Here is an 18,943-nt window from a genome sequence, read left to right as displayed (position 1 = left end):
CTATATGATATACTATTTTGTTATTATATGCATGTATTACACACCAAATCTGTACAAGACAATAACAGTTTGACTTCAACGATAGCTGGTTTAGGTATCATAGAGATAGAAATATTTACATATTGACAAGAATAGCACATTATAGTTGACTGCAAAATATGAAACTAAACTTATTCTGTTTTGATTACATGTACTTTAATGTTTTGTGAGAGAGTTCATTTAATTTTGCATTGGTAAATTACAATACATAATATAAGAACTCATTTAATAAATCTTTTAATGTCTGCAGCTGCTTCTCTGTTGGTAAGACAGTTATAACAAGCAGACATTGATTCACTGTAGATGACGTTAGTAAATGACGTCACTCTATCATCTGGTAGATACCTCAGGAAGTTCTCCGGGGTGACACCTGGTTCACAGGTATGGATCACCACTAACATAATCTTCGGTTTTCCTACAAGTAAATAACAATAATATCAATATAATCATTATGATGTTTACAATAACAGATAGAACGAAAATTTTATAAATGAATCTCTCTCTCTCTCTCTCTCTCTCTCTCTCTCTCTCTCTCTCTCTCTCCATTCATCCATCTATGATTTGAACTAACAGAAAACTCTTGTCAATTACCCAGGATATTTAGGTGGTTAAGAGTAGCTTGTATATCATCTTGAAGTCTTGAAATCTTAGCACAAATGACAATTGTTTTGCCGTTGACCGTATTCAATACGTCCCAATTTAGGCTGTGCCTGATAGAACTCAAATATATTTGCGAGAAGGAGTCCAAAATGCGTCGACACAGTTGTTGTTGATAGGAAGCTATTACTGAAATAATAAGACAATGGAATGTATGATTTTAGAAGAGATATAGTTGCACTTTCCAACAATTTTTATTTATTTATTTAATGCATTTGATTCAATATCGATATTGTAAGGCCACAATAGTGGCTGTGTATCGTGACGATTTGGAATAGAAAACAACGTCTAGTGTTGTAAAATATTAACCTCTCTTGTGACTTCATCAACTATCTATATATATATCTATCTATCTATATTGCTATTATTTTTAGCTCACCTGAGCTGAAAGCTCAAGTGAGCATTTCTGATCACCTGTAGTCCAGCGTCCGTCTGTCTGTCTGTCTGTCCGTCCGTCCGTCTGTCCGTCTGTAAACTTTTAACATTTTTGACTTCTTCTCAAAACCCACTGGGCCAATTTCAACCAAAGTTGGGACAGATCATCCTTAGGTAAAGGGAATTCTAAATTGTTAAAATAAAAGGCCAGGTCACCTTTCAAGGGGAGATAATCAAGAAAAGGTAAAAATAGAGAAGGGTCATTTAAAAATCTTCTTCTGAAGAACCACTGGACCAGAAGAGCTGAAATGTACATGAAAGCTTTCTGACATAGTGCAGATTCTAAATTGTGCAACTCATTGCCCCCGGGGGTTGGATGGGACCACAATAGGGGATCAAAGTTTTACATACAAATATATCGGAAAAATCTTTAAAATCTTCTCAAGAACCACTCAGCCAGAAAAGCTGATATTTACATGAAAGCTTCCTAACATTGTGTATATTCAAGTTTATTTATATCATGGCCCCTGGGGGTAAGATGGGGCGCCCCCACAAGGGGGATCAAAGTTTTACATACAAATATATTGGAAAAATCTTTATAAATCTTTTTCTCAAGAACCTCTGAACCAGAAAAGCTGATATTTACATGAAAGTTTTTTGACATAGTGGAGATTCAAGTTTGTTGAAATTTTTGCCCCCGGGGGTAAAATGGGGCCACTATAGGGGATCAAAGTTTTACATACAAATATATAGGGAACATCTTTAAACATCTTCTCAAGAACAACTGAGCCAGAAAAGCTGATATTTACATGAAAAGCTTTCTGACATAGTGCAGATTCAAGTTTAATCAAATCATGGCCCCCGAGGGTAGGATGGGGCCACAATAGGGGATCAAAGTTTTAAATACAAATACAGGGAACATCTTTAAAATCTTCTTCTCAAGAACCATTGGGCCAAAGAAGTTAACATTTACATGAAAACTTTCTGACAGTGTACGTTCAAGTTTGCAAAAATCATGGCCTCCAGGGGTAGGTTGGGACGATAATGGGGACTAAGGTTTTACATGCAAACGTATATGGAAAGTCTTTAGTTATGGGCGAAGGTGACTCAGGTGAGCGATGTGGCCCATGGACCTCTTTTTTCTTCGTCTTTTTGATGAAGTTAGATGTTGGAAGTTTAATTTGTGAGCAATGGTCAAAGGATTCCCTATTTATGCATGGTAAGTGAACAAATTAAAGCATACGAAAAGTGTCCGTAAGAGACAAACTAAACTCATTCTATGATTTAGTAATTAGTCAGTTGATCGCAAAGTATCTTTTGATAAACAATGAATAATTGTGAATTTTTGCTCTACGATTGATTGCTTTCGTATAAATGTAGGAGTATTTAACATGTACACTAATGGTGTTTATTTATTCCGCGTGATTTACCTTTATGCATGTAATTTTCCAAAATAAGTTTTAGGCATACCTTTTAACAAATTTCTAATAACTATGTAAGTAAACTTTCTAACCCGTATAAGAGGCCCATGTGCCACATCACTAACCTGAGTCAAATAGGCCCAGCTATTGTTCAACTGTTATAATTTTTAAGACAATTTTTATCAATCTTCATTTCCATGAAAATGTTTGACCCCATATTGTGGTCCTAACCTATCCCCAAAGGATCAGAACATAATTAAAATGAATTCACATAACACAGAAATGCCCCAACACCAATATGACTAACATGATCTTGCTGTTACGTATTAGACCAAGGCCAACGATCGTGTTATAATACGAAAGACGTTGCTATAAGAAATCTATATCCAAAATATGAAAGCTCTATTTTAAATGCTTCAGGAGATATTTAATAGGTAAAAGTTTTATTGAAAGTAGGTCTAACTTCGAGGTCAAAGTGACAAAAGTCAAACACTGAAGTTAATCATTGTCTTTGCCATTAAAATCTATTGACAAATATGAAACCTCTTCCTTAATAGTTCAGGAGATATTAATTAGGTAAGGTTTTCTAAGAAAGTAGGTCAAGATTACAAGATTAAATATGATTTTATCATCTTGTTATATATAATCTATATACAAAATATGAAAGCCCTATCTAGAATACTTCTAAAAATATCTAAAGATTACTTTTCCTTAAAAGTAGGTCAAATTTAAAAGCTACAAGTTCAAATGTTATGGTATGAAATAAAAGGTATTGCCATAAGAAATTTATATACAAAATAGGAAATATCTATCTTAAATAGTTCAGAAGATAGTGAATAGTCAGGGTTCTTTGAAAGAATGTCCAACTTCCAGGTGAAGATCAAAATATAGGTCAAACTACGTCACAAAATAAAGTCTGCATTATGTAAGAAAGCTGGTATATAAGTTTGAACTTTTCTTGCCAGTGGTTTTTAAGATTCTTGTTTAAAAAAAGGTATTCCCCAGGATTTTGTATGGAAAACTTATTTCCTATTTTGGCCACACCCTACCCCCGTGAGCTATGGTTTTAGGAAACTTGAATTTGCACTATGTCAGGAAGCATTCATGAGAATTTGAACTTTTCTGGCCAAATGATTCTTGAGAAGAATACCCAATTTTTGCAGTTTCGTGTTGATCTCCCCTCTGAAGGGGACATGGTCTTCCTTTTAAACAAACGTGAATCCTACTCACCCATGGATGATTTATACCAAGTTTGACTGATATTGCCCCGGTCGTTCTGGAGAAGATGAAACGATAGACAAAAGACGAGCAGAATAGCTTACTTGAGCTTTCAACCCAAGTGATCTATAAATTTTCCCCCTACTTTTGCAAACAACGAAATAAGCCCAGAGAAATATGTTTCCGTTAAAAGCAACAGTAGATTCTCATCAAATTAACAAATTTCAAAAATGATATATTATCATCTTTGTGGATTATAAAAAAAAACCACGTACCTGAAACAATTTCTATGCTGTTGTATTTACATTCCACTCATTTCACATTTCTTGATTTGAAAAATTCTGACTTACCACTGGTCGAATGTGCGAGAAGTTGGCCATTCTCTCTATTGTCTAAAAATATACATGAATTTACCCAACAAAGTGAATAAAACTACATAACGATAGAATTTCAAAAGATAAACAATATGGTGAAGTGGTTTCGCGGAGTGATTAATTTAGTCCTTTACATTGATGGACTTGAAATCTACCTGACCCGTGTGGAGCCCCTCGATAATGCTGGGCAGGTGAGAACCGGGACTAATATAGGTTCTGAAAATCACATTTCCAGGGCGAATTGATAGCTGATATTTGGTACGATTGCTTGTTGTATCCTACTTAATCCATCTATAGGTTCAATTATTCATGTGTAATAATTTTGAAGGAGTTTTTATGAACTTCCGGTTTCTGGTTTTTTGTTTACCTGCACAAAATTCACTCAGGTGTAACGAAACTCTCAGTTGTAAAGGGGTCACACTCGATGGATTTAGAAATACAGGTTTGGCCAAAAGTTATATGCAGTATAGCAAACACATTCTAAACCACGAAAAATCCAAAGAAATCAAAACACGAAGGAAGGAAATGCAAATAAGAGTAATGATGACAATGATGACAATGTCTACAGTACCCAAGCCTCAGAGGAAATTGAAAGTGAGATATACACTGAAATTAGAGAACAGTTTGGTCAATATGATAAGGACACGTTCGTGCAGAACCTCATTGAAAAATATGATGACAACCCTGAACATATCAATGAGATACGGAAAGGTATATGCGAGTATGCAAAAGCAAATTTTGAAGAATTTCCACCAGGATATTTGACTGAACGTAGAAAAGTAAGAACAGGAAAATCCCTTTCAGAGAAGTATGCTACAGATATATATTATATCTACGCATTTGGAGAAGGTATTGTCTCAACATGCGAGTTTCAAAAGGAAGTCATGAGTAGGTACAGACTTAAAAACAGTGTATGTATACAGGAGACCAGTTTACATACAGGTGACAAACAAGTGAACAGTGACGCAACAAGCTTTTTGTTTTCGGATATTGTGGAAATTCTGGAATCTGAGCTACATCCAATAAAAGAACAATTATCGGAAATCACAAAGGTTTTCGTTGCAGAGCTGAAGTCGATGAACAGTGAATTACGACTCCTCCGAACAGAAAATCAGCGACTTCAAGCAGAGATATAATCATTCAACGAAGAAAAGTGCCGTCTAGCTAACTCAGAATCCCAACTGAAGTCGGAAATAAAGTACCTGAAACAAGAACTGAAAAACAGTGAAGAAGATAAAGGACTTAAGTCAGATATTATGAGAAAAATTAAGAAAATTCAAAGAAACCAACATACGACTCGGAAAATATCAAGTCTTGCAGCTGAAGCGAAGTCTACGAACCATGCGGACATGCAAGCATATCCTATACAACTCTCTTGGGACAGCAACAAAGACACCGCGCCTACATGCAGTAGGGAAAATACACAGGATGATTGCGATACCAACATGGATACCAACATGGATCATTCAAAGACTGGGACTAATTATACATTCCAGTCTGCACCTACAATAGACCCAAACGATTATTTTCCAGCGTCAAACTCTGACGATAGCATTGATGATAGCAATCTTCAGAATCAGCGAAGTACATATGCAAGCGTTGCATCCTCAAAGGGAGTAGAAAGTGCACAAAATTACTACAAAAAAGAAAACATCAACCGGGTACATAAAAAACAAGAAAACTCCAGATCTAAATCAACGTTTACGGGTTATACATTCGTTCGAGGAAAACGGAAAAGCAGACGTATTGTTTTGGCAAATATCAAGGCAAGAGGAACATCTTATGAAAAGGTGAAAGATGACATAAAGGAATGGTGTGATCATCGAGACGTAAACATTTATGGTATTTACCTCCTTGCACATCATTCAAAGAGGAAATTTCCAACCTTCGTTATCCGTGCCAACATAGATGAGGACGATTATGATAAAACTCAGGAATCTGACTTTTGGCCTGAAACAATCTCTGTTAGAGATTGGATTGCCCGCCAGGAAAACAACGATCATGCAGACATGGGACGTTCAGAAGACTGACTATGAATCCGTTTTTTCAAATAATAACTTTCATGATATTATCTTGTTGGAATGTACACGGTGTATTTAGCTGTTTACCTGAGTTAACAGAAGTAGCGTCTTTTTCAGACATAGTCTTTATTTCCGAGCATTGACTTTGTAAGGACAACTTATCAATTCTAAATACATCTTTCCCAAACTCCATATACAGTATTGCTACTCCTGGTATTTCTAAAAACAACATTACAAGAGGAGGAATCGCCTTTTTAATTCGCAAATCCACTGAATTCAATATTCAGGGTGTAAGGTCATATAGTGAAAGAATTATGAGTATTAAGCTCGCTTATCGTGCAAATGAACTGTTTATAATTGGATGCCTTCTGCCATCTACAAATGTACATTTCGAAGAATACAAAAATGTATTATCAGAAGTCTTCGATTTATTTGATGAACTGTGTGACATTGGACCTGTACTTATTTGCGGTGACTTTATAAACAAAACCACAAGCTCAAATTCAAAGCTTCTTACAGAACTAATGCATGACAGAAACTTGTGGAGTATATTCAAGATGGAAAATCAATACACATTTCAAACAAAAGACAAAACTTCCAAATCTAACATAGATTACATTTTAGTTCCTGAATGGCTAGAGTGTGAAGTAAAGTACAAGGAAATCTTTAACGACTTCAAATATGAAATATCAGACCATTCACCTCTACTTTGTGAAATAAATACCTCAAATATTTTTCAACTTCTGCCACCTGATATGTCAAGAAATATTTCTAAATGGTCATCTGCTGATCCCAAAAACCTTAAGAACTTTACAGAAACAACCCAACATCTTTTGAATAAATTCAACGTGACTAATCTTTCCACAGATGATATTGACCAACACCTTGTTCACATTACTGCCCCACTTCTATCTGCCGCAGACCAACATATACCATATGGAAGATTTAGATCCCATCTCAAACCCTACTGGAAAAGATCAAACCTACAAATTGTTCATTATGAAATGAGGTGTGCGCGACGAATATGGAAATCAGAAGGATCTCCCAGAAATAAAGACAGCACATCTTATGTAAATTACAAAACCCCAAAAAAGGATTTTTAGACAACAACACAGACAAGCAAGAAAAGTCTGGAATCTTTCAATATTTGATGAAATAGACAAAGCTGCAGAAATTGACATAGGAACATTCTATAAAACAGCATGGAGAGACACAAAACGTACTTCAACAGCAATTCCACAAAAATTAACTTACAACAATAATACAGCAGACGATGTCAAAAGCATATGTAACTTATGGAGAGACTATTACTCTGACCTTGCTGAGGAAAAATATGTACCAGATAAATTTGATGACGATTTCAAGCAAAACATTGATAATGATATTGAGCGCATAGAAAAGGATATCAACCTTCAAAATAAACCTTATCCAAAAGAAGATCACATAACTCGAAATGATATTATGGACCAAGTGAAACACCTCTCTAAAGGCAAGGCTCCTGGACCTGACTTCTTAACAAACGAAGATCTTATACACGGAGGAAACAAATTGATTGAACATTTATGCATACTCTTCAATAATATATTGGAGTGTAAATATGTACCTGAAATGTTTAGAGTAGGTAAAATTATATCGATATACAAAGGTAAAAACAAGGATAAATGTAATCCTACAAGCTATAGAGGTATCACACTTACTTCTGTAATTAGCAAATTGTTTGAAAAAATACTTTTGTCAAGAGTTGAACGAAGTTTTACACATAATAATTTGACTTTTCCACACGATTTACAGTTTGGTTTTAGATGCGAATATGGAGCGATTCCAGCTTGCTTTGTTTTGAAAGAAGCCTTGAATTATTATATCTCAAGAGGTTCACCGGTTTTCTGTGCATTTTTAGACAATGAAAAGGCTTTCGACCGAATATGGCATAATGGCCTTCTGATTAAATTGTATTATCTGAATATTGACAGTAGATTTGGGCAAATTTTAAAGTACTGGTATAATGATAGCAAATGTTTTGTATCTTTTGGAGGTCTTAATTCAAGCCTGTTTAAAATATCTCAAGGTGTAGGACAAGGAAGAGTGCTGAGTGCTTTTATGTTTCTTGTATATATAAATGATCTCTTGCATGAACTGTGTAAATATAAACTTGGAGATGTACATATCCCGGGTATTTTATTAGCTGATGATACTGCACTTACTAGTTATTCACCAAAGGTCTTACAAAATATGTTAAATATTGTTGAAGAATATGCCTACAAATGGAGGCTACATTACAATCCATCTAAAAGTGTTTTTGTTACATTCAGTAAATCACAAAAAAAAAAAAAAAAAGAATACTGTATTACTCTTTTTGGTAATGATATTCCTCAGAGTGACTCAAATGTATACGCTGGATGCCTTTCACAAGGAAATGTGAAAAATGATAAATTAACAGAACGTGTATGTAAAACTGCGAGATGCAAAATACATTCGTTATATTCAATCGGAGTCAACAAAAATGGATTACACCCAGCTGTATCTGCTAAAACATGGAAAAGGATCGTTTTGCCTTCTGCCTTCTATTCTTGTGAACTCTGGCCGACTTTATCAAATACTGAAATTCAAAAGCTTGAATATATCCAAAAACACTTCTCTAGGATCGTGCAAGGTTTTTCGAACTTCTCACCTTCACTTGCAAGTATATCGAACCTTGGACTTTGGACTATACAAGGCTGTATAGATAAATGCCAACTGCTCTTTCTTGGCAGACTCTTGAGAGCGGACCATTCCTCTATTTTTTCCCAAATATATCGATTTATTACTGACACTCCTGTATCTTCAACGTTTTCACCAACTAAGACTTTATTAAAAACAGCAGAAAAATATCAACTCTCTGACACTATGAATTCCGCAACTGTCTTCAACAAAAAAGAATTTTCAAAAATCGTTGTGAAAACTATATGGTCAGCAGAGGAAAGACAATGGAGAGGTGCATTATCTGCTGATCCATCTCTGTCTACATTTGGAAAAATCCACACAAGACTATGTCCAAACAAACTCTGGCACCTGGTGAAAGAAGATCCGTCGAAACGGTTGCTATTTAATTTTCTCATGCAGCTTTCATCTATGAAAATCGTTTCTAAATTGTGCTCATTCTGTGACAAATATTCGGATAACTATAACTTGCACATTCTCCTCGAAGGCTTTTACACATTAGATGATAGACAATGTCTTTTAGAAATGATATTAGATATTATTGATGTTCATGAATATGTTCTTTTTGAAAATCAGGATACAGAAAAACAATATCTATCGTTATTGGGTTGTATTGATGAAAGTAGTTTTAATGACATATCCTTTTGTAAATGGAAAGAAAGAATGCTGTGTGTTGCAACGATAATATACAGAATAAGAAGTTGCTTTATTGTAGATTGCCGAAAGTTCTAGATGATTTGTTACCTAAATATATGGTTATATATATTATAGACATGTTACTTATATTCTCCACTATGTAAATATGTTCTATGTTTGATACATGTAATTTCCACAAACTCTCCGTTAAGTCGGAGGAAATAAAGAATATCTTATCTTATCTTAACATAGAAATGCTCCAACACCAATATGACTAACATGATCTTGCTGTTCCGTATTAAACCAAGGTCAAAGATCGTGTTATAATACGAAAGACGTAGCTATAAGAAATCTATATCCAAAATATGAAAGCTCTATTTTAAATGGTTCAGGAGATATTGAATAGGTAAGATTTTTATTAAAAGTAGGTCTAACTTCGAGGTCAAAGTGACAAAAGTCAAACACTGAAGTTAATCATTGTCTTTGCCATTAAAATCTATTGACAAATATGAAACCTCTTCCTTAATAGTTCAGGAGATATTAATTAGGTAAGGTTTTCTAAGAAAGTAGGTCAAGATTACAAGATTAAATATGATTTTATCGATTTTATCATCTTGTTATATATAATCTATATACAAAATATGAAAGCCCTATCTAGAATACTTCTAAAAATATCTAAAGATTACTTTTCCTTAAAAGTAGGTCAAATTTAAAAGCTACAAGTTCAAATGTTATGGTATGAAATAAAAGGTATTGCCATAAGAAATTTATATACAAAATAGGAAATATCTATCTTAAATAGTTCAGAAGATAGTGAATAGTCAGGGTTCTTTGAAAGAATGTCCAACTTCCAGGTGAAGATCAAAATATAGGTCAAACTACGTCACAAAATAAAGTCTGCATTATGTAAGAAAGCTGGTATATAAGTTTGAACTTTTCTTGCCAGTGGTTTTTAAGATTCTTGTTTAAAAAAAGGTATTCCCCAGGATTTTGTATGGAAAACTTATTTCCTATTTTGGCCACACCCTACCCCCGTGAGCTATGATTTTAGGAAACTTGAATTTACACTATGTCAGGAAGCATTCATGAGAATTTGAACTTTTCTGGCCAAATGATTCTTGAGAAGAATACCCAATTTTTGCAGTTTCGTGTTGATCTCCCCTCTGAAGGGGACATGGTCTTCCTTTTAAACAAACGTGAATCCTACTCTCCCATGGATGATTTATACCAAGTTTGACTGATATTGCCCCGGTCGTTCTGGAGAAGATGAAACGATAGACAAAAGACGAGCAGAATAGCTTACTTGAGCTTTCAACCCAAGTGATCTATAAATTTTCCCCCCTACTTTTGCAAACAACGAAATAAGCCCAGAGAAATATGTTTCCGTTAAAAGCAACAAATTTAAAAAATGATATGTCATCATCTTTGTGGATTATAAAAAAACCCACGTACTTGAAAACAATTTCTATGCTGTTGTATTTACATTCTACTCATTTCACATTTCTTGATTTGAAAAATTCTGACTTACCACTGGTCGAATGTGCGAGAAGTTGGCCATTCTCTCTATTGTCTAAAAATATACATGAATTTACCCAACAAAGTGAACAAAACTACATAACGATAGAATTTCAAAAGATAAACAATATGGTGAAGTGGTTTCGCGGAGTGATTCATTTAGTCCTCTACATTGATGGACTTGAAACCTACCTGCTGCCAACTAGATTATAGAGGTAGTTTACATGCAATGTTTTATCATCTATTTTGTATGTTCCTATTCAAATTATATGTATATTGTATAGTATATTGTTCATTGACAGAAACACTTTTACAATGGTATATTGTAGTGTGCTTTCAACAATGTGAACTGATCTTCCTGACAATCTTACATGGGATAAAATGTCTCATATGAGAGGCGAATATAACAAACAGTGATCAATCTCAAAACTACCATAAGCAGACAAAATAGAGAGTTGGGCAAACACGGACTCTTGGGTACACCAGAGGTGGGGACATGTGCCTAGGAGGAGTATGCATCTGTCGACCAGTCACATATTTTAAAACAAAAGAGTTTAATTTTTAACTGTAATTGACCTTTACTGCCTAATCATGTTAGAGTAAACCTTCTGATATTGATGAATTGTATAATTTCAAACAAATCAAAGTATTAACTTTGATCAAAAACAATTTTCAACATAGTATGTGGTTGGTGTTATGCCTACCATGGAGGAATGGGGAGGCATAAACAATATATAAATGAAATACTTTTAATAGTTGAGTCGATTTTGTCAATTAAGAAGCATATATATTATTAGTTTTCATTCATTGAATTAATATATTGATATATGAGATTATTGATTACCTTCACAAAGACATGGACAACAAGCAGATACACAAGAACATAACGTCTGCCAACAGTTCCGACAGCGATCATAAATCACTGTGTAGATCGTTGAAAGAATACTCAGGAAATATCGTGGGATACAAGGCATCGCATTGGTTCTTCAGAAAAAAGAAGATTATGAATATGCACATGTATCAAAATCAATGGAAAATAATTGTGTATACATGCATTGATATCGACTGTATTTTGACACCATTTATTTTATTGTTGTGAATTTTGAATCATTATCTAATTCCAAAATATTGATCTTTAAACCTGTCTTACTTGGAAAAAAAAACCTCTACACTATTCACCAAATCATCATTCTCTTATCCAGAGTGGAATGTTCTTTGTTTTCCAAAACCCTTTGCTTAAATGTACAGATTTACGCATTTCTTGAATATTGTTGTAAGAAATCTGCGGAAGAGTAAGCCAATATGCAATACACCAGATCAAGGAAATGTGAATCCAACGCATTTTATTTTTATAGGATTTATAAGTTTGAATACTTCACATTTTAAATCGAAATAAGTTATTGACAAATAAGTTGATGTTTTGGAGTTTCAACGACAGGGATATGCAATACATTGTTGAAGTGCACGAGAGAGATATTCAACAAAATGAATCAAGTGATGCAGGTTATTAAAGGGGCATGGACACGATTTGAGCTTAATGTTTTAAAATTTTATTTTCCGATCTTTAATGTTTAGAATGCTTATTCAAAATATTTCTACTGGTCAGCAAACATTTGAATGACAGTTGCCGATGTATATTGGAGATACAGAGCTCACAATTCTTTGTTCAGTAAACAAGGCTCGTGCCATGTTTTTGTTTACATAGGCTAAATATACGAATAAAAGTTCGTTTAAAGCAGATTTTTAAATTCATAAGTTAATTTTAAACACAATTAAATAGTTTCTAGTGTTTAGCACAGTTCATTTTCTTTTGAAATTGTATTTTCTATTAAGCAATCTATATGTAAATAAAAGCATGGCACAGCCTTGTTTACATTACTAAGAATTGTGAGCTTTCTATCCCACTTATAACCCAACAAATTGTATTCAAATTTTGGTTGACCATTAGAAATACTTTAGTTAAGCATTGTAAACAACAAAAATGGAAAAAATAAAATGATCAGCTCAATCTTGTCCATGCCCCTTTAAGAGGAAGGGTTTCTGAATCAAAGCACTTTTGTTCACAACAATATCATTTGAAGTCAAGTATTACGCAAATTCTACGGTCATGATAAAGATCCTATTCCTGTCGTTAGGTCGAATGCTGTTTGAAGTTTTATATCAATTGTTTGGCCGTTCCTTGTATTTTGATTTTGACTACGGATAACTCTGCTTACTTGATTAAGATAGATGGCTCACAGCGGGTATGCCCGATCAAGAGGGAATGTTGGTACTCCTCATAGACACTTGCTGTCAACTTTGGCGTGTCCAGGGATCAGTGTTTACCGTATTCTTAATTTTGTATTCTTTGTGGAATTTAGAAGGATGATCGTTGTCATCTTCACTTTTTCACCCATGCATCGTATGTTGACAAATAGTTCTATCGTTATGCAAGGACCAATAATTAAATTGTACTTCGCAGAAAACTTAAATTTATTACCGGGATCATTGTGAATGGTTAAACATGTTAGAAATAACATTCTACAGACTAACTGATATGCATCAATTAAAATTGTCTGATCATTTATTTGCTTATTCAAAAGATACAACTTGTATTTCTAGGTAAACTATTAGAAAAATATAATTCCTATATAGAACATTGGAAAGTTCTTTCCAGTCCTTTGAGTCATAGTTTGAGTAAATTCAAACGACAATATCATGTATAGATTACATAATGAAAGGTGAAGATAATGAACAATGATATATCTCATAAATCCCATAAGCAATACAAAATAGATAGTTGGGTAAACACGTTTTGTTTATCACATGGTTACTCCTTTATATAGTGGAGATCACCCAATATATATATATATATATATAATTGCTAGGCCTTTCGGTAAACCCTTGAAAATGTGATGTGGGTGACAGCTGGATGGCATTGAATTGAATTTGATCTCCATACCAAACCGACCGACGCCCATTTATATCTAATAAGAAGGAAAAAAATGTATTGACCTTGAAGACTAGTATGTTATTAATATATCATCTTAAAACCTCTAAACTATGGTAAAACATTATTCTAAATCAACATAAGTTCGGATTCTCATAGCTCTTTATGTTGCGATATCAGAATTTTACCTTGAAAAGTAATACTGAATCTTTTTCCTTAGACTTCTTTCCCATTCACCTATTCGATTGTTGATTTTAATGCTAGATCTGTGTCTTTTGATTGACCTTGTTTGTTGTTTAATCGTGTTCTTCTGGCAATCATTATTTTTCGCTGTTCCCCATATCCGAATCATCAATGGTACGGACTACCTAATAATGTTTTGAACTTAATCACTCCATATCATTATCTTCCCACCATTTTATTCCATAATCACATTGTTTTGTAAGTTTTTCCTCTAAATTTATCTGATTTCTGTAATTTTCAAGAATAATTCTATTTTCATCCCGACCCGACCATGGTACAAACTCTCTAAACCATAGTCAGTAAACACGCTTTACAACGAAACCACTACGATTTTTATTACTGAGTACAACAGTGTATCACTCTTGTCACCAATGTAGTTTATCGATACTTGCCGTTTTTGCGTGTTATGTGTTTATGTAATATATGTCTCTTGATAAAGACGAGGGTTGCGGCAAAAATTTGAGTTTTAAATAATCAACAGTGTCGTGGCCTTTTCAGTGCTTTTATAAATTTCTTTATTGGCCTTGTATCTTCTCAGATCCGACACTTTAAGAAAGTAGTGTGTTGTTGGGTTTTTGTGCTTTTATATATATATATATATATATATATATATATATATATATATATATATAAACGCTACTTATACACACTGATGCAATCTCACACAGTCGCTGTGTCAATCAGTGTTTAAGATATTTTATAAGGAGAGTGGATCTCTCGATGCAATTGTATAGAATATTTAATATAAAGCACAAACAAACAATTATAAAGGTGTGAGATTGCATCAGTGTGTATAAGTAGCGCTTTAGGAGCATAACAAAACTTCCTTTTTAGGGAAGTCGTTGTGGCCGAATGGACTTACGCACTGGGTTGACAGTCTTGCTAGGCGGTGGGTGTCATACGTCGCTGGTTTGACCCCGGGCTGGGGCGAAAATTTTCAGTACCTAGTTGTGATTATTTAGTGCTTTATATATTAATTAATTGATTATCACATGTATGTTTAGATCCTTGGGGTAAACGTAAGGTTGGGTGTTATAATTGTTTGTTTGTGCTTTATATTAAATATTCTATACAATTGCATCGAGAGATCCACTCGCCTTATAAAATATCTTAAACACTGAATGACACAGCGACTGTGTGAGATTGCATCAGTGTGTATAAGTAGCGCTTTAGGAGCATAACAAAACTTCCTTTTTAGGGAAGTCGTTGTGGCCGAGTGGACTTACGCACTGGTTTGACAGTCTTGCTAGGCGGTGGGTGCCGTATGTCGCTGGTTCGACCCCGGGCTGTGGCGAAAATTTTCAGTACCTAGTTGTGATTATTTAGTGCTTTATATATCAATTAATTGATTATCACATGTATCGTTTAGATCCTAGAGGTAAACGTAAGGTTGGGTGTTATAATTGTTTATATATATATATATATATATATATATATATATATATATATATATATATATAAATTAGTACACTATGCTTTCCAACGCCGTTTGTGACGTCACAAACAAACAAACATCAATACTATTGTTTGTGTATATGTGTTAATGCAGGTCCACAATGGAAACTAGCTATATGCTAATTTGTGTTATCCTGGATAAATAAAGGCTATTATTATCATTATTACTACTACTTAGCCTGTTTACAAAATATTTATAGTGACGTAGCTACGTGTAGAGGATGTTATGCAGTTTTGAAGGCCGAGCAGTAACGTAAATAAAATCGGAGGTGGGAGTTAACATGCGATAAAAAGTTTTTTCAATGGTTTGTGGTTTGATATGCTTTTTATTCAACTTGCAGTGTTTTCTATCCCCTTGCCAAGGATAGGGGATAGAAAACACACAACTCGTTGAATATAAATCCTATCACACAACAAACCATGGGAGATCCTATATTTCTTCCATTGCATAATTCTAACTCATCAAGAGTCGTCACCAGTTTGAGATAAAGAGATATATTTGTTTAAATTATGCATGGTGCTAAAGGTCACACCAATAAGGGTCATGTCAATGTTCAGTGTGACTCGTGGCTCTGCTTTTCATGTCTTATGAAAGGTGAAGATAACAAACAGCGATCAATCGCGTAACTCCTATAAACAATACAAAACTGAGAGTCGGGCAAACATGAACCCATTGATATACCATAGGTGGGATCAGGTGACCAGAAGGTGTAAGCATCCCCTGTCAACGGGTGACACCCGCTGTGAGCCCTATATCTTTATCAGGTAAACGGAGCTATCAGTAGTTAAAATCAGTGTGCCAAGAACGGCATAATCGATATCAAACAAATCAGGCAGCATTTGACCCAATGCTAGGTTGCATTGGCAAACTAGGTCGTTATAACGAACATAGAATTTGCGAAATGCTGACTTTAAACGAGACTGTTGAAACCCCTGCACAATCAACTTGTTTGTCAGTACATATGTAGCCTGCCTCGATTTAAAGAAATACTATACACAGAACAAGCTCTTGCGTAACGTTAACTTCTAATGCAGCGCTTTCAAGGAAAGGAATAGTCACTGCCTGTTTTCCACGGAGACAGGATGGAGAATCGCTCTCCTCTTTGCTAAGTCAGCGGCAGAACCACTGGCTTACCGTTACCGGTCACTATAACGAGCGCAGCGAGGTCTAATGGTAACACTTGTATAAGTGAGAATTTCTCAAAATAAACAATGAGGGTTCGTGTACAATCACGAAAGCAGTCTTTTGTCCTATCCTGGGGGCCACCATCTCATCCCATCTCGTGAAGTCTTTGCAGACTTTGACATTTGCGTACGTTGTCAAGATCTTCGATGATTATGATTATTGAAAGACAAATTATACGGCATCACAATTCATTATGTACACCAGATACGTTAATTTCTCAAGTTCAGTGAATAGGCGAGTGAAATGTTGCAAGAAGTTAAAACAACCGTGCTTAGACGTCCTAGTGATTTAGGAATTTTCCGATTCTATGTGTCTGTAATAAATAAAACTATACATGTAAAAGAATACACTGTCTGAGTTCGACCCAACGATAGCATCGTACATATACTAATGTTCAAGAGTATAGTGATTTAAATATGACATATTATTCATTTCAAAATCAAGGACTATCTCCCTCATGCATAGCTCTTATTCTTAGACGAATTTGATTCCACTTTTTGGCACTCTATTTCCCCCTAAAATAGCTCTACAAAATTTATCGTTATATCGGATTTCAAACATTTCGGTTGAGCATCATTGAAGAGACACTGTTTGTCGAAATGAGCATCTGTTGTACCAAAATTGGTACCGTATAAGTTTTACATTATGACCCTTCGGTCGAGGCCTCTGCTGGTGGACTGTTAGTCCCCGAGGGTCTCTACAGCACAGTAGCTAAGTACTTAGTTACTAGCTTGAAAATACGGATGTGTATTTAATTGCCGTGATAAAATTTGGAAAATCATTTAAACATTAAGGATTATCTCTCTCATTCATAGCTCTTATCTTTAGACGAATTTGACTCCACATTTTGGCACTCTGTTTTCCCCTAAAATAGCTCTAGCAAATTTATCGTTATTTCGAATTTCAAACATTTCGGTTGAGCATCACTGAAGAGACATTATTTGTCGAAATGCGCATCTGGTGCATCAAAATTGGAACCGTATAAGTTTTACATCATTATGATTCCTGTCATTTTGCACCAACTTCCTATTATCGCAGAGTGCACGGTTATTCCTTAATGTTCATAATCACTTTACTGTTGATTCCAATGCTGAACAGGTCACAGAAACACGGTATAATGAGATGCATAATTTTTAATGTTAGAGAAATAAAGAGGCAATATCTTACGAGGCAAAATCAGTAAACATCAAGTATTTTGTGAAAAATTTGGAACGTTGTATAAAAATAGATTTTAATGAAACTCATATAAAATGTTCATGATACATAGTCTAATAAAATATTCAACCAAAATTTCATTTTCCACATTACTATCATGGAAATCACTTGTCTTTTAGACAGCATGTTATGTATTTAAGTATAACATAAAGATTTCTCGTTATGTAAACACATATTTATTACTTGTTACAGAGTAATGTATCATGAAACACTTTTGATTTGATTTTTAATAAAACATACACTGCTTTGATAATTGAAATTCATTTCACCCCTTGATAATCATACTGGTTTTCTGGAGCTAATTTTGCTTAAGAAAAACCCAGTAATTTTAATAGACTTAAAAAGTCTACAACCACGTCAAGGTGTATTAACTCATTTTACACATAATGTGGCATTTGTTTTACAATTATCAAGAAAAAATACATTGGCAAGTTACACATTTATACATAAAACAGTTTATTCCCGTGATATATGACCAATTTTACTGTCAAATTATCTCCCTTGAAAACTCTTCAGATTTAGGAGGTAAAAACGGTAGATCCTTCATATATTTACATTTTCGGTTTTATCACGGTGAATAGCAACTATTACATGTTATCTATATTCAAGATATATTGTTTTCATAATTGATGAATTCATTCAATAAACTTTAAAAATACAGTTTAATTAATTAGGCCTAGTACAGTGACATTGATGAGTAGTGAAAAGATTGAAGTTAGCTATTTTGCAATGAAAAATATCATTCAGGCCTATTCTAAATGTATGTAAGATCTATAGCGAATTCACATGCTGTAGTGCATGAAAAATATTTATTTGAAAGGATGGGGATGTTTTACAATTTTAAACAATATGACAGATGACCTATAGCTGCCAATCAATACGATGAGTGCATGTTAAATCTTTTCCTGGGGGGAACTATCACCACATACAATTTTTTTTGTTATTCCATTCTTGCAAATGAT

The 18,943-nt window shown here is 34.2% G+C and overlaps 1 protein-coding gene across 1 annotated transcript; it reads right to left on the bottom strand.

Moving 5' to 3' along the window:
• Positions 1 to 3: 3 nt before the first annotated feature.
• LOC125673212 (uncharacterized) lies at positions 4 to 13,256 on the bottom strand. Its single transcript, XM_056158753.1, has 6 exons — positions 13,170 to 13,256; positions 11,798 to 11,937; positions 10,967 to 11,008; positions 4,061 to 4,102; positions 631 to 825; positions 4 to 454 (listed from the first exon to the last, which is right to left on the bottom strand). The coding sequence occupies exons 2-6, from the start codon at positions 11,925 to 11,927 to the stop codon at positions 261 to 263; spliced, it is 603 nt and encodes a 200-aa protein (XP_056014728.1). The 5' UTR covers positions 11,928 to 11,937; positions 13,170 to 13,256; the 3' UTR covers positions 4 to 260.
• Positions 13,257 to 18,943: the final 5,687 nt, after the last annotated feature.

This window comes from Ostrea edulis, chromosome 3 (genome assembly GCF_947568905.1).
Source record: "Ostrea edulis chromosome 3, xbOstEdul1.1, whole genome shotgun sequence".
NCBI lineage: Eukaryota > Metazoa > Mollusca > Bivalvia > Ostreida > Ostreidae > Ostrea > Ostrea edulis.
Note: the sequence above shows the minus strand (reverse complement) of the source record. Positions and strands in the feature narration are given on the sequence as shown.